This window comes from Panicum virgatum, chromosome 8N (genome assembly GCF_016808335.1).
Source record: "Panicum virgatum strain AP13 chromosome 8N, P.virgatum_v5, whole genome shotgun sequence".
Classification (NCBI taxonomy): domain Eukaryota; kingdom Viridiplantae; phylum Streptophyta; class Magnoliopsida; order Poales; family Poaceae; genus Panicum; species Panicum virgatum.
Genome location: NC_053152.1, coordinates 27,784,783 through 27,802,027, shown reverse-complemented (window position 1 = coordinate 27,802,027; position 17,245 = coordinate 27,784,783). Strand labels below are relative to the sequence as shown.

The 17,245-nt window shown below is 44.1% G+C and overlaps 1 protein-coding gene across 1 annotated transcript; it reads left to right on the top strand.

Moving 5' to 3' along the window:
* Positions 1-1,512: 1,512 nt before the first annotated feature.
* LOC120684610 (protein transport protein SEC23-like) lies at positions 1,513-8,844 on the top strand. Its single transcript, XM_039966472.1, has 12 exons — positions 1,513-2,471; positions 2,562-2,735; positions 3,149-3,310; positions 3,913-4,055; positions 4,831-4,906; positions 4,990-5,162; positions 5,234-5,315; positions 5,667-5,744; positions 7,013-7,174; positions 7,257-7,520; positions 7,857-7,961; positions 8,393-8,844. Exons 1-12 carry the CDS (start codon positions 1,671-1,673, stop codon positions 8,537-8,539), a joined length of 2,367 nt encoding a protein of 788 aa, XP_039822406.1. The 5' UTR covers positions 1,513-1,670; the 3' UTR covers positions 8,540-8,844.
* The last annotated feature ends 8,401 nt before the right edge of the window (positions 8,845-17,245 follow it).

Here is a 17,245-nt window from a genome sequence, read left to right as displayed (position 1 = left end):
GATTTCATGAAAAAACACCAAGAACTCGGGGTAGAGAGAAAAACTTCAATTCCTAGGCCATTCAGTGGGTTTGAGGGATGGACATCACACGATAAATGGTCACAAAGAACCTATAGTGATTCCCTCAAAGAAATCCCACTTGAAACGGCCTCAAATTAAACGAACGAGAATTCCCTCAAAAATACCCCCAAAAATCACAGAAAAAGAAAAACACGAAGAACAAAGAGGTGAACACAAGATTCACTCAAATCTTGGTGCCCGGAGGACAAAAGGAGGTTAGGGCCTCCATTCCCATCAAAATCTTTGACAAACCCTAATTTGGAAATCACAATGAAAAATGAAAATGAGGGAGGGAGAGAGGTCGAGAGAGATCGCCTCCCCAACCAGCCATCTAATATATATAGTCTTAACCGAATGACTAAACTACCCCTAAAATATTTCTAAGGGTAACTACCCATGCAGGGGCGATTCGGCCTTTCTGGTGGTGGAAGCATCGGACGGGCATAATGTCTTCTCGACTTCTCTTCGCCTCGAAGGAAGCTCGACGATCGCGCCACGTGCCCTCCGCCCGAACCTTGATTGTGTCAAGTCGATCCTCGGTTTTACGGCCGAAACCGGGAAACCAGTCACCGGGATGGTTTAGAGGCCCAAACCATCGAAACCGTCCCTCCTTCCTTGGCGGCCATGTGACCACTCTGATGATGGCATGTGTCAAAGCTTCCATTGCGCCTTCACGCCTTTGAGTCGTTCGCGTGCGCCCGCCTCACTGGTTGCTACTTGACTCGCCATCATCTTTGCCGACTCGGTCCACGTCGCCGCATCCTTCCATCATGCTTACTTAATCGTCAATCACTGGTCCTCAGAGATATGAGATGATATTGCAACAACTGTTTTAGGATGTCGCATAAATTTATTCTAGATGTTTCAATAGTTGATTTGCTATTTCACACATTTTTAATATAATCAAATAATTCTATATGTCCAATTATTTTTCTTAAAAAATATTTTTTTAAATGTTGCGATTGTAGTTTAAAAATATCGCAATTATAATCTTTAAATGTTGTAAAAGATAAATATCGATATTACAAAACTTTATTTCTGCATATTGTCATTCTTATTGGGTATTGCATTAAATATTGTGTCATGTTGTGGAACGAATTTTTTGTCTTAAGATTGAATGACGGAGTTATTTTTATATCTATTTTTGTAATGTTGGAAGCAGTACATTTAAATGTTGCACTAGTTTATTTTATGTTACGAAGAAGCGTCCGATGAAAAATTTACCATTGGACGTTCAGGCGCCAGTAGCTTAGATTTTTTTAGGGCAATGTACCCTACAGAAGTTAAGGGCAATGTACACTACAGAAGTTAAAAAGAATCACAGCTGTTTTTTCTTAGAACAAAAGAATCACAGCCGTTGAGCGGCACGGTCCGACGCGGATCGGTGCACCATCTCGCCTCCTGCCCCCGCACCCGGAGGAGACCCGTCGCAGCAGAACGGAACACCGAGCCCAACACATCTACAGAGGCACAGAGCAACGACGAAACCGTGGAGGAGCGAACAGGCGAACGACGAAACCGAGCCCACGCCACCGCACGCACGCGCAGAGCGCAGGCGCGTCCCACCACCACCTCCTCCTCGCCCGATCCGCCCGCCCCGCCGCTCCCTGATGTCGGCCGCCGACCCCTCCGCGGCGCCGCCCGCCGACCCGGACGGCCCCGACGCCGTCCGCCTCACCTGGAACGCCTGGCCGCGCTCCAAGGTCGAGGCCAGCCGCTGCGTCGTGCCGCTCGCCGCCACCGTCTCGCCCGCCCGCGTCCCAGACCCCTCAGCCGCGTCCCCGCCGCCGCTCCCCTACCCGCCGCTCCGCTGCAAGCCGCCTTGCTCGGCCCTCCTCAACCCCTTCGCGCGCGTCGACTTCGCCGCCAAGATCTGGATCTGCCCACTCTGCTTCTCCCGGAACCACTTCCCGCCGCACTACGCCGCCATCTCTGAGTCCAACGTCCCCGCCGAGCTCTTCCCGCAGTGCTCCACCGTCGAGTACATCGTTGGTGGTGCCCCCGGCGCTCCCGGGGCCGCCGGCGCCCCGCCGGCGCCCGTCTTCCTCTTCGTCATCGACACATGCGTCATTGATGAGGAGCTAGAGTACGTCAAGATGGCCATGCGGAAGGCCGTCGCGCTCCTACCCGAGCACGCGCTCGTCGGCCTCGTTACCTTCGGCACGCAGGTCCACCTGCACGAGCTCGGATTCTCTGATCTCAGCAAGATCTACGTCTTCCGGGGTACAAAGGAGATTTCCAAGGAGCAAATTTTGGATCAGCTGGGGCTGGCTGGTGCAAGCCGTCCGGGCTTCCCCAAGATGCCGCAGCAGCCAGGTGGGCCACAGGTGAACGGGATGCATCCGGCAGCAACGGCCGGGGTGAATAGGTTCCTGCTCCCGGTGTCGGAGTGCGAGTGCACTCTCAACACGGTGAGGGATATGGGTTTTAATCCCGTCAGATTTGTGGATTTTACTCGAAGCCATTGCAGTGACCTGATCTAGGTTCCTCGTCCCATGCAGTTGCTGGATGAGTTGCAGCCCGATCAATGGCCAGTGGAGGCTGGGAACCGTGCAATCCGGTGCACGGGTGTTGCCCTGAGCGTGGCCGCTGGGTTGCTTGGTGCTTGCATGCCTGGGACAGGTGCTAGGATCATTGCATTGCTCGGTGGGCCATGTACCGAAGGCCCTGGAATGGTAAAGATACCTGTTTTGCTTATGATCTGAACCTATTTTGTGACACGAATTTGATACAATTTGGTGACCTCTGAATCTTCAAGTTTGACCTGTTGCAATTGTGTTCAAACTTGGAAAATTGTACTGGTTTTTGGTGTGTCAGAAGAGTGGTTGTGATGTGCATTTTGCATAGCTTTTGTAGGCAAAGTAGCAACTCCTGTAATCCTGTTAAACTCTCCAGCTTTTTCTGAATATATATAGTATATTTTTGTATTGATGCTGTTAGTCAGCAGCCTCTTACACATACATGGTCTCCTTTATATTTGCCGAACTTCACATCTGCTTACACCTGCTGTTTGTTCAAGCATGTTTCCTCTCTACTCTTGTGTTAAAGCTGCCTTGAAGTCTTTTTAATACTGTATTTGATAATGCAGATTGTTTCCAAGGATTTGTCGGAGCCAGTTAGATCGCATAAGGATCTCGACAAGGATGCAGCTCCTCACTTCCAGAAAGCTGTCAAATTTTATGATAGTCTTGCCAAGCAGTTGGTCAGTCAAGGCCACGTGTTAGATGTTTTCGCATCTGCTCTTGATCAGGTTTGTATAGTTTAACAATTTATGCTTTCATTTGCATCCAGGTTTTTTTACAAACATTAATTTTAATTATGTTGACTTATTGTTTGTTTTGCTGAAAATGATGTCATTTGGTTCTCACCATCTAAGTCCAAACTGTCATCATTTCCTCTTTAATCATGTTTAGTGCTTAAATGGCTGACTGGAAACCTCTTAAAAACTATGTTTTTGTTAATATACCTAATGTTTGCTGCATTGCCTGTAACAAAAGTAATAAGGGATCATTGGTGAACAGATATCCTGAATTTTGTATCTAGTTCATGAACAAAAACTGAAACCTTGAATTTGTAATACTGTGAATCTTTAGTACATATACTTATGATCGATTTCGGGAATTGGGAAAAGTTGGCAGGATATACTGGGGGGGGGGGGGTAAATCGAATTGTTTTGATGACTAAACATTGTTTGATTAGCTGATTTTGATGAGTCTATGCTATTTGTACAGAATACAGATTTGTCACTTGGCTTGTTTCCTACACCTGATTCTCTTGCCATTCCCTGTTAGACAGGTCGCTTGAACTTATGCTTACCTTTTAGTCTCTTGTAATGTTTTGGAACATCAACAGGTTGGACTAGCTGAGATGAAGGTTGCTATTGAGAGAACAGGTGGCCTTGTTGTCTTATCTGAAAGTTTTGGGCATTCCGTATTCAAGGATTCTTTCAAACGCATTTTTGAGGGAGGTGAACAGTCTCTAGGTCTTTCGTTCAAGTAAGTTCTCTTTTTGTCCCATATGTTCCTTATACTTTTTATCACATATTCTTCTAAAGTTAGCATGTGTGGATAGATGTGGATAGTGATTTATTAATCTCTTTTCTCCTCTATAACGATGCAATATATTTAGGAGTGAAAAGGTTCTGAGATAAGTCAAATCATCAGTAGAATAAGACAGCAGTGAGATTTCTAGCCAACTTGTTAATAGTGGGAATTTAAGTTGCTGTGTGGTTGGCTTTTTTATAACCAAAGATCAAATCATTGGGTTCGTTGTTCACACCGTAGCTAAACAGCTGCTCTGCTATCACCACTAGTGCAGAAAGCTTGATTTGTCCCGGTTGGGAAACGCTTGTTGTCCCGGTTTTGCAACCGCGACCGCCAATCCGGGACTAAATGCTGGGACAGGCAACCGGGACATAGTGGAGGACCTTTTGTCTCGGCTGCCTAGCTGTTGGACCCCGTACTGAAACTTTCATTGGTCTTGGGCCCAACGGCGGCCGGGAGCCCGGGATTAAAGTGGAGGACCAAAGACCTGTTCTGTACTAGTGCACTCTATAGACCTAATAAATCACTGGTAGGAAGCTGCTCCTCATCATCCCCGCAACGAAAGCAAATAGGCAGCAAGTCTCACAAACAGGACATTATTTTACTACTCTCATATGCTTTGCACTTTTACTACTTTGTATACATACCTGAACTTCTCCTTTGCCACTTGTAGCTTCATTGTAATAACTACTAAAATGCACTAATTCATGGCTTGTCTTGTTTACAGTGGAACAATTGAAATAAACTGTTCAAAAGACATTAAGGTCCAAGGTATTATTGGACCATGTACATCTTTAGAGAAGGTACACCTATTTATATTACGCCAGTGTCCCAATCTTTATATTGGAGGTACAAGTATTAAGAATATTTGCACATTCTTTCACAGAAAGGAGCTTTGTGTGCTGACACAGTTGTCGGTCAAGGAAATACAACGGCATGGAAAATGTGTGGTCTCGATAGGAATACTTCATTGACTGTGTTTTTTGATGTCTCACCTAGTGAGCGATCGAGCCAACCAGGACATCAAAATCCACATTTGTATATACAATTTGTAACAAGGTATTTTGCCATATTATGTTACCTTGGTGTTGGAATGGCTGAATGTACTGATTACGTTGATTCTTTTATAGTTACCAACACCCAGAAGGCCAAATGAGGATAAGAGTTACTACCATATGCAGGAAATGGGTGGATGGTTCCACTAATACTGAGGTTAGATTTAACAGCTGTTACCTGCTTTGATATGCACTGTTCTAAACCGTGATACTAATCTTTACTCATTTCAAGTGTGAAGGTGCGGGAGAATGTGTTTTTATGCTCATGCTAGGTAGATAATGCACTAGTATTATGTGTGCTCATGTTTATCTTTTAATCTGATTTGTGGTGCACACTAATATACAGGACATCGCTCACTTTTCTTCCTTTGATGCAAACAAATTTGTACCTGCTTATTCTTATGAAGAATTTCGTTTCAAAAGAATTTGACACTTTTCTTCCTTGGATGATATGCCAATAAATGCGAAATGCCAGCATTGTATATATGACGACCCCTTTTGAACACAGGAATTAGTTGAAGGTTTTGACCAGGAAACTGCAGCTGTTGTGTTGGCAAGATATATCTCTTTGAAAATGGAAATGGAGGTAAATTTTTTGTGCCATCATTACTCTAGCTATAACTGTTCTTGTCATTAAGGTTGGCTATACTGACTTCAGTCACTTTGGTCGCATTGGTTTAGCATATGTCCTCAGAACATAATGCTGTTAAAAAAACATTATTCCTAATATTTTTTCTTCTGTCACCTGATAATTTGCTGACTAGTTGCATTTTTCCCTATATTCTTAATTATGTTCAAGTACATGTGAATGTGTTTCTACGAGTTTGAGATTATAGTGCGGTCTATGAACAATTTGAACATTGCCTGCATTGTTGGAAAATCTTTTCTCCAAAAGATAAACAGAAGCCACCTTAGCAGGATCTTTTTTTGAAAACTGTACAGCGGGGGAAGCCCCCGCTGTGGTATGGTATATATACAAATAAGAAGAAAAAAGAGTAGAACTGTACAAAAGGCCACCAACCACAAAGGGCCCTGGGGACCTAAAAAGGAGGGGTAAACCTCATAGAAAACTCTGAGAAAGGAGAAGAGAAACTTCAACTAAAGTTGGACATTATCAACCCAGCTAAGAAAGGCGTGTCGTTTGTCTTCCTTGATTCTATGAGCTTGTAGTCTTGCCTCGTCTATAAAGTTTGTAAATCAACCTCTGACTGTTGGCCTTTTCCCTCCAAAGATTAGATTGTTCCTTTGCTTCCAACCTTAGCAGGATCTTTGTGGCCTGCAGACACTGACATATGAAAAGTCCACTCCACTCCTCTTTTGTTTCTTCTGTGCTCAGCATACTGAATATATTATGCAATAATATATGTGAATTTGTATCTCAATTGGAATATGTTAAGAGAAATCTTATTTTAGTATTTAGGTGTATATTGTCAAATCATTGCTACATTACTTTGTTCACTTGGTAGCTTTTAGAAAATTGATTGGAACAGCTTTCGATGGATAATGGATTAATGCTTACGGAGACTATTTCTGTTTACTAAAAATTCTTGGACCATGTCTGACACCAATTCCCATGCAGTAACCTATGGAGGAATTTCCAACTAGAGTTACTATTAATTATTTTTGGTTTGAACTATAATTAAATGTTCAATGCCCCCTTGTATGTTCTCCCATTGTGCACTGGGAAAACTGGTTTACTAATAGCTGACTTATTGCCTCTGGGGACTCTGTTAAAACATTCCAAATTTGTATAATTGAATTTCTAATTGATCTTTTTGCTCTTCATGTTGATTAACTGAATCTTCTGTTAGAAAATCGAGATGTATCATTATTCTTCCATTCTAATATTTGCAGGAAGAGTTCGATGCAACACGGTGGCTTGATAGATCTCTGATACGGCTTTGTTCACGATTTGGGGATTATCGAAAGGATGACCCTACTTCATTTAGCCTGCATTCAAATTTCTCATTGTTCCCTCAATTTATGTTTAATCTCCGGCGTTCACAATTTGTCCAGGTGATGTGGTACACACCAATTTTTGCTCCTCTGCTGTGATTCAGGTTTTGCGTTATTAATTTTATCATTTTGTATGTTGCAGGTTTTCAATAATAGTCCAGATGAGACAGCTTATTTCCGGATGTTACTCAACCGTGAAACTGTCAACAACTCCGTTGCAATGATCCAGCCTTCATTAATATCATTTTCTTTTGATTCACCTCCTTCGCCAGTATTCCTTGATGTGGCATCAATAGCAGCAGACCGGATACTGCTTCTTGATGCATACTTTAGTGTTGTCATCTTCCATGGCATGACAATTGCTCAGTGGCGAAACATGGGCTACCAGAACCAACCTGAGCATGAGGTAACATGGGTTGTCTTTTATGCTATCTATATATAACCCATAAGATCTTTTTAACACTAATGATTCGCTAGGCACCTGGTTTTGAGTCTTCAAGAGCCATGTTGGTTCATATTCTTTAGAGAGAACACCTGTCCTAGAAATTTGTATGTACAATGTATAGGTCTGCTGGTTTTGCCAGTCACATAAATGGCTTTGCTGAATAGTGGATATGCTCCTTCCATAAGCATTACACATTGTGGTCAGAATGTTGGATTTATATTCTTCTGTGGGAGCTGATGACTTATAACATTATCTAGCAGTTACTGTTTTTATGATCCTCATTGTTACCATTTTCAGCAATTTGCACAACTATTACAAGCACCCCATGAGGAGGCGCAGATGATAATAAAAGGCCGATTTCCAGTTCCAAGACTAGTTGTATGCGACCAACATGGCTCGCAGGTTTGTTATCTCTACATATTTCATGGTTCATTCTCGTTTGTTGTACTAACATCTTCATATCGCGAGTTGCACAAATCCTTTGAAAATTCATAGTTTTTTCATCTTTGTTGCTACCTTTTTCTTCAATACGCAGGAGAACTGCATATCACTGCATTAAGAGAGGAAAGAGGCCAAACATGGGGTGTGTTGTAAGGCTAGTTTGGCCTCTTTCGTCTCTTAGGGCAATGATATGCAGTTTTCCTGTGTATTCGAGAAAAAAAGGGCCTTCATTACACTTCAATGGATATCTATGTACCGTTTCTTGTAGTGAACATTTTTGTTTCTTACTGTTTGGTGCAAGAACTGTTTAATATAACATATTCATGAAGACTGCCCGGCAACTTATTTGTCCACCATATTTGACTCATCACATAATGTACCCCTCTTTGCAGGCAAGGTTCTTATTGGCTAAGCTGAATCCGTCGGCCACATATAACTCAGCTCACGATGTCGCCCCTGGTTCTGACATCATTTTCACTGATGATGTTAGCTTCCAGGTCTTCTGTGAGCACCTTCAAAGGCTGGCTGTTCAGTCTTGAGGACATGTATGCAAAAAATTGTACACCCTATTTGATAGTTGCTGATAATTTACAGGGTCTGTAGGTTGGAGTTGTGGGAAAATTTGCCTTGCTGTTTTTTTGGTCATATATCCTTACATTGTGACAGTTTTCCGAGTTCAGACAATTTTTTCATGAAATAATTAATCCTAAAAGAATGTGTAAGTTGCCTCAAAAGGTCTGTTGTCCTGGTCTATACTCATTCATGTTAACACCCCGCATTATTGAGGTTCTCGTGTGAGCTTCAATTTACAGAAATGTAAGATGGTATAGCGTATGTTCTTAAACGCAGTGGGATGCATTATGCACTTATTTGTTCAAAGTGTGCATACAATTAAGCAGCTGGGACAGTGGTCCTTTGTAGCAACATTGTACTATTCTGTTCTAAATGTATGACATTTAGGACATTGACATGCTCTTCAACATTTAACATTGACATGTTCTAAACGTGAAAGTATTTCTGCCATTTTTCAAGTGCCATAAAGTTCAACCACGAGTCAATCTAACAATTTATATATAAGAACATAAAATCTAAAGTACCATTAAACTACGCTCTTTTATTGTTGTCAGCGGTATAACCTGTGAGAAATTGATGGCTAAAAATACCATTCCTTTATGAGCAGCTTCAATTTGTTTTATAAGATAACACAAAATCACGGTGTCTTGCAATTCAAAATGGTGCTTGAATTTTATTTAGCTAATCTTCATGTAAACTTGAAGTCCTGCTTCAGCTTTCGTCGAGAAAAAAAAACTGGAACGTCTGACATTATTTTGTTTTTGAAAATTCTTCATATTGCCTTGACCTTTGACCAAAGTAAAATAATTTTCAAGTTTCCAGAATAGACGATGGCATCCGCTAGTGCAGTTGTTTTTCCAACTTCAGGATGGACTTTTCGAACTTGCCTCACCTTGAATTCAATACCCAAAACCTTGCATGCTAAATCCATAGGGGAGATGGCAACCAGGTTCTTGCCAACGATTTTTTTTGCACATTCGAAATTGCCATACTGCAATTTGCTATAATATATTATCTATCTAGGGCAACACAGCCAACAAACCAGCAGAGTGCTTACAGATTATCCAGTAGTGTTGTTGACATGCAACTGAAAGCTGAATTCAGGCACCAATAAGGAATGGATGAAGTAATGCTGCAAACTAAGCACTCCGTTGGCTCTGCATTCAGAGATCAAGTAATGCTGCAAAGTGCAAACTCAGCTCTCTGCCTTCGGAGCTGCAGAAGTTCTTACAATGCTGCACAGTCCCATCCTAGTCTTAATCTTTGGTGATGCAGAACCCTTGGCAAAGTTGCTCAGTCCAATCCTTAGCTTCTCAAGAGTTACACCTTTCTCCAAGCGCACACAACAAACCCCAGCTTATTTGTCTGCAATAGAGTGTGGAAAGTGTAACATAAAATAGTTAAATTTTATATGTGCTTCGACCACAAATAAACAGCAATAACAAAAAGGATATGTACACATTAATTTAAGTTAGGCAATTATGCACATGTGTTGCTACGAATAAAATTGGTATAAGTATCGGATACGTATTGGTGCTCATGCGTTAATTTGTACGGATCTACATGATCGAGTCGTAGATGGAGGAGGTTGGTTGGACTCGTATATGGGATGGACTAAGGCTCACGTATCAATAAATACAAGACGGACCAAACCAAATGGGCTAACAAAAAAGTTTGGTGGAAATCTTGCTCGTTTTAGAAATAGATACAAAATTTTAAATTAATGTGTACATATCCTTCAAAAGACTATAAATAACAAACATGGCACACCTATTTTGCTGAAAAAACAATAAGTTTCCATGTGAACAACATATAAATATGGCACATTTTATTTACTGACCACATGAGGTGTCTATTATCATCATCTTTTGTGAAATAAGCTTTTTTCATGAAAATGCCACAAAATTATTTGACAAGTTAAATAAGATGGAGAACATTGAAATTGACACTTTTAGGAGCAACGAATGTAAACCCATTTCGATTTCTATACTTACAAGTACAGTTCAAACACATAGCGTAAGATTCATTTTGTTTCTCAATACGATTTGTAACAAGAAAGAAGGCATGCTTACTTTATTAGGTAATAGTTATGTTTTAGAACCATATGTATCTGGTTTGTATGGTCATAATTGGTCTTAGTTTATTTGATGGTACGAATAAATGGATACCTGCAATCTGCCACTTGATGGTTCTGCCACCACTCCCGCTCCGTGCCACGCTCGCCCACGTCTCCCCACTCTCGAGGACAGCCGTTTCTTCTTGGTTTTTTTTGGATTAATACCATTGTAATTTTCAAAGTTTGGAGAAGTATCATTACTATTCATCTATTTTAAACTTCACCATTACAATTTTTCTCCGTTTAAAATATGCCATGTTATACATCTGGAGAAGCCTTGGAACCAACTGCAGCTACACGACATTATCATATTTTCGTATGGACAGAACTACCCCATCCACCTTACTCTCTCTACGTCACTGACGTATGGACCCCACTAGTCATCATCTTCCTTCATTCGTGTATTCTCCATGACACCTTCCCCAACTCCCATGGCAATGAAGTGGTCGCTGGCCGTTGGCGTGCCAATCGGCCATGACAGGGCGGAGCTCCTACGCGACCATGGTGGGGTGGAGCTCCTGGACACCACTAGCCCTGACGGTGGGCCGTGAAAATCCGAGGGCCTCGTGGGCCTCCAAACTCATAGGCAAAGATTTTAGGACTCTTTATAGACTTTTCAGATAAAGGGTATGATTGGACCGGGCCGTGCTTCGAAAGGATTGGCGCAGTCCGGATTTTGGACTTGGCCCATGGCAGTCTATGGATAGGAATTAAGGGCCTGGCCCGTGGATAATAGGAAAGGGCTGCTCCTCCTCGTCGTGATAGGGTTGGGCGACAGGGCAAGGGCACCGCCGCCGCCGCTGCCCACGCTCCGCGCCTCCACCTTGTCGACGGCCTTGCTGTCATCCGGCGCACCGGCGGTGTCGACCCCATCCAACATCCGGCGGTGTCGTCCCTAAGCAGGCCGGCGCGGCGCCTCCTTCCTGGACCGCTGGACTCCGCGGCTCCGGACCTCGCCGCCTGGTGTTCTTGGGTGCCACGACCGGTGAGGAAAAGGCTGAGACGATCCTCCCTTAAATCTTTTGATTTCATGCTACTGCTCTTGATCCCCACACGCATTCACCCGCCCCTAATTCTTTTGATCGGGATCTGCAGGCTGCAGGCGGTGGTTGTTTTGCTTGACGACCTGAGGGAGCTCACAGGCTAGCCAGCAACTCCGATCCCCTCTCAGCTCCGCTGGTCATCGCTGGCGCCGCTCGTGCGTGAAGCAAGAATCCCGCCCCCCGGTTCTGAAACTTGCGGCCGCTGGTATGTTTCCTGAATTGCTTGTGCCGCAACTTAGCAGAATAGCTGGTCGATTTATTGCTATGGCTGCTTGCGAATAGGTGGATGGATAACCATAAAGATGCTAGTCGATTTTTTGATCCGCTGATATAGATGCTAGTCACTTGTGTGTTTCCCTTTCATTTGTTGACCAGCCAAAATTTAATTGGAACTATGCTTGTAACACAGATTTAACAGCATGGCCAAAACAATTGATATAGTACTAGCTTACAATGATGTGCTGCAAAACAATTGATATGGTACTGGCTTAGAATTAACAGCATGGCCAAAACAATTGTTGTTTTAAGGAGGTTGTTTGTAGAGCCAAATTAAACTTTGGAATATTAGATTTGCTTGGGCCCAATGCTGCTATCACGATTTCAGTTTGAAATATTAGAATGCACCTTAAATTTCAGAACTGAACCTTGAATTTCAGAACTGATACTCACACATTTTTTGTATGTTAACTTTAGTAAATAACTGTCTTGTGGCTTCTATATTTCTTGCCATGTACTAGCATTGGTATATGTGTGCTTCTCTGTAGACTAGGCAACAAGCTCGATGCTCTTGTGCATTAAGCCCATGGCTGATTATGCTTTTGCTGGTCTGCTTATGCATTTTAATACATTATATTGCCTTCTGAATTGTCTAGTTTTTTCCCATGATCAGGAAAGGCACACAAGCAGTATCTTACTATGTTTGCATCCTATATCCTATATTGTCTTAATATGCAGTAACTAGATAGTAGAGAAATGCTATACAAACTGAGTTCTATGTGCTACCGCCTTTAATTTCTGATGGCTTATTGCAGTATCATTACTGGTCAGAAATGGAAGGGGTTTCAGCTGTTCCAGAACTTGTTGCAGAGAGTCACGAGTCTATGTCAATTGATCAGTCAAGTCGGTCATCCAAAAAAAGGCCCTTTTATTACTAACTTTTTTGTCGCTTTGTTGTGATTTTGTTTCTTGACTTCCAAACATCTCATTAACTAGTTAGCACTGTGTTGATTATTTGCTTATGCCGCAAAGAAGTCATCATTTACATTTGCAAAGTTCTTATTCTGAATTCAGAACTATTTTCTGGCTTGGTATCCTTCCCCCTTGCTATGTTGTTTCGGCTATCGAATTCATGGGAATTGCGAGGAAGTAGAGTACTAGAGTAGCTGAATTCCTTCTTTCTCGTGCTGCTGGTGGCCAGCTAATAACGACTGTTGGTGCTTTGAAATTGGTCTGCTGCGGCTGCCGGCTTTGGTCCTCTTCTCGCGGTGGCCGAAGCTGGAGGCGGTATGGTTGTCGTCCTCGTCCGCGGAGCTGGCGCTCTGACAGTCGGAGCATCGCCCATGGGGCTGCTACTGCTGCTGCTCTGGTTGAGGCGGAATAGCTCCAGCCCACCATGAAGCCATGGCCGCCCAGGAGGTCCACCCCACCATGGCCGCGCGGCACGACGGCGGCTGGCACCCATTGCTAGGGGAGTTGGGGAGGATGTCATGGAGAAGATGGGAAAGAAGGAAGAAGATGAAGATGACTAATGTGTTCCACTTGTCAGTGACATAGGGAGAGAAAGGTGGAAGGGGCAATTATGTCCATATAAAAATATGATGGCGATGTGTATGCTGCAGTTGGGCCCAAATGTATATCATGGTGTCTCCAGACGTATACCGTGGCATATTTTAAATGGAGGAAGAATTGTAATGGTAAAGTTCAGAATAGATAAATAGTAATGGTATTTCTCAAAACTTCAAAAAAAATGCAATGGTATCAATCCAAAAACTCTTTCCTCTTCCGTCTCGCCTCTTTCTCGCCCCCCACGCCGCTTCTCCCGTCTCGCGCCTCTTTTTTCGCGACCGGGCCTCACGTCTCGCCTCTCTCGCACAGCCCCGACGGCCTCCACTCCCTTGACGCGCGACGCCGCCCTCTCCTCTCTCGCGCAGCACCGGCAGCCTCCCCCGACGCGCGGCGCCGCTCTCTCCTCCCCCACCGCCGCCCCTCCCCTCCTCTCGGTGGCCATCGGAGACCGAGCAGCCTCCCCCGACGTGCGGCACCGCCATCTCCTCCCCCACCGCCGCCCCCTTCCCTCCTCTTGGTGGCCATCGAAGACCGAGCTGCGTGGTATGCGGCTGCTTGCGGAAGTCCTGCGCTCTACCACCCCCTCCCTCCGCCTGCGTGTCACGACTGGGCCGTGACACATCAGAAGGAGGAAGACGTATATTTCGGTTTTATGCTTTTGTAATAGGCCTGCGTGCCGACGCGTGTGTGAGGGGTATAAGACCCAGAACTGTAATGAAACATGTCATGAACTGAATTCAGAACAAATCATTCGGACGGGACAATCTGTCCTCGTTCCACCGGATCCCGATCTTTGTGATTCTCACGTCGTGGTGATTCACCGGTGGCAACGGGAGTAACAGTGGTATCAGATTCAGCGATTCTCGGCGAGCGCGTCACTACCCGTTGTCTCCAACGACCTCGTTCTCTGGTCGACTTGCTTTTCCGGTGAGTTCGACCCGCTCTACTGCTCCTACCCCAGGATCGGCGTCCTCGCCCTGCCCACCGACTACCAGTCAGCGGCGGCCACCGCAAATCGGCGGTTAGCCAGTCCGGCGCCGTCGACCACTCCTTTTCCGCGCCGCTTAGGTCCTAGTTCAAGATCGGGTGTGTCGTCGTGCCGATTTGTTATTCTCCTTCCGATTTCCCCTGATTCTTCCCTCACTTTCATCACGGCTCCTCCTAAACCTTCCGTTCAGTCCCAATTCATCCTCGACGCCTTGGATGCCTTCAGTCAAAGGGAAGACGATCGCTGGACACACATGACTGAGAGTATTGATCTGTTGTTTGCTCGGGTGGGGGAGATTGATCGATCCCAACAGCATATGGCTTCTCAGTTGGATTTCAGTACCAAGGTTATGGATCAGATGTTGCAGGACCAGCAAGCCATTGCGAAGCAGTTGGAAGTCATGAGTTCGGTGGTGGCACGTCTCGCTGAGCACCATCTGCCGCCACAAACTGGTCCAGTTCGCCCGGATCCCAATTCTTCTCATGAGGTACCACCTCCTCGTTCTGCTCATCACTCGCATCGTGCTCACGTGGACTCCTCTGGTTCCTCTCGTCCTTATGTCCCTAAAATGTCCTTTCCTCTGTTTACTGGAGAGCACCCCAAAATTTGGAAAGACAAGTGTCTGAACTATTTCAGTTTGAGTAATGTTCCCGAGTCCATGTGGACCATTGCTACTTCTATGCACATGGACGGTCCTGCTGCGAAATGGCTTCAGGTTTACAAATTGCGTTATGGGTTAGGACTCTGGGAAGATTTTATTGCTGCTGTGGAGGATCAGTTTGGTTCTTATGATTATCGAGATTCTATTTGTGATTTAGTCACTCTGACCCATACCGGCTCCCTTGAGGATTATATCTCTGCTTTTATTGACCTCCAATACCAAGTCAGTATGCATAATTTGGGTTTGGATAAGATCTATTTTGTCACTCAGTTCACCACTGGTCTGAAACCTGAGCTGAAAGCATCTGTTCAGTCACAAGTCCCAAGTACAGTGAAGCAGGCTGTTATGTTGGCTAAAGTTCAGCAACAACTCCTTGACAGTACCAAATTCAGATCCACCAGACTCTCTTCCAAGTCTACTGCGTATACTCCTAAGTTTGATTAGAAGTCTACAACAACTACTACTACTTCTGGTTCCTTATGGAAGGAGAGACACTGGTTCCTTATGGAAGGAGAGACAATTGCGTGATTTTCGTCGAGCTAATGGCTTATGCATGTATTGTGGTGACACTTATAATGCTGCTCATGCTGCTTCCTGTACCAAAAGGCCTCAAGCTCAAGTCTATGCGTTGGCAATTAATGATCTTGACTAGCATCTGTCTGAAGAAGTTCTTACCCAGTTGGCAGTTGAGGATGCCATTTCAGATGATTTCCAGCAACTTTCTCTGAATGCCATCTCTGGTACAGCTAAAGGTGAGGTTTTGAAACTCAAAGCTCGTGTTAAGAACAAAGTTATACTTATCTTGCTCGACAGTGGTAGCTCTCACAGCTTTGTGAGTCCTTTTCTCCATCAAGTCGACATTTCTCCTGTGCCTATGGCCCCCTAAGAAGGTTAAAGTGGCTAATGGTCAGTTCTTACTCAGTACTGCTATGGTTCCTGATCTCCAATGGTGGTGCCAAGGTCACACACTCTCTACATCTATGCAAGTGCTGGAATTAGGAGGTTATGATGCTATTTTGGGCTATGATTGGCTTAAGTTACACAGTCCTATGACTTGTTATTGGGATAATCACAAAGTGGAATTCATGAACATGGGCCAGATGATCCAGTTGTCCGGAGTTCTGTCACCCCCTATGACTTTATCTGCCATTTCTGCTAACTCTTTGGTCAAGCTCAGCAAAGGTAATGATGTTTGGGCTATGGTTTTGGTTAACTTTGTGGAGCAGTTTTCTTCACCACTAGTTCCTGCATTGGATAGCCTTCTCCAGGAGTTTGAGGATGTGTTTACTAAACCCAATACTCTTCCACCTAGCCGGGTTTATGATCATACTATTCCTTTATTACCCCAGGCTGTTCCTGTGAACTCTAAACCCTATAGATACTCTCCTGGTCACAAAGATGAAATTGAATGTCAAGTGAAGGAGCTGTTGGATGCTGGCCTTATCTCTCATAGCTCAAGTCCTTTTGCTTCCCCAGTTCTTTTGGTTCAAAAAAAAGATGGAAGCTGGAGATTATGTGTAGATTACAGAAAGCTGAATGATCTTACCATTAAGAATAGATTCCTTCTTCCCATCATTGAGGAGATCCTGGATGAGCTAGTTGCCTCTCAGTTTTTCACTAAATTGGACATGACTGCTGGCTACCATCAAATTAGAATGAAGCCTGAGGATGAATTCAAAACAGCTTTCAAAACTCATCATGGTCATTTCCAATTCAGGGTTATGCCTTTTGGTCTTACTAATGCCCCAGCCACCTTCCAGTGCATGATGAATGAGGTCCTCCAACTTTATCTCAGAAAAATTGTCCTAGTCTTTCTGGATGATATTCTCATATATAGTCCTTCTTGGGAGGCCCATTTGGATCACCTCAGACAGGTCCTTCAGCTCAGACAGCACAAATTTTTCCTCAAGAGCAGTAAATGTTCATTTGCACAAACTCAGATTGAGTACCTGGGCCATATTATTTCTAGAACTGGAGTGGCTACCGACCGTACCAAAACTGAAGCTATGATAGCCTGGCCTACACCCAGCAATGTCACTGAGCTCAAAGGCTTTTTGGGCCTCACTGGCTATTATAGAA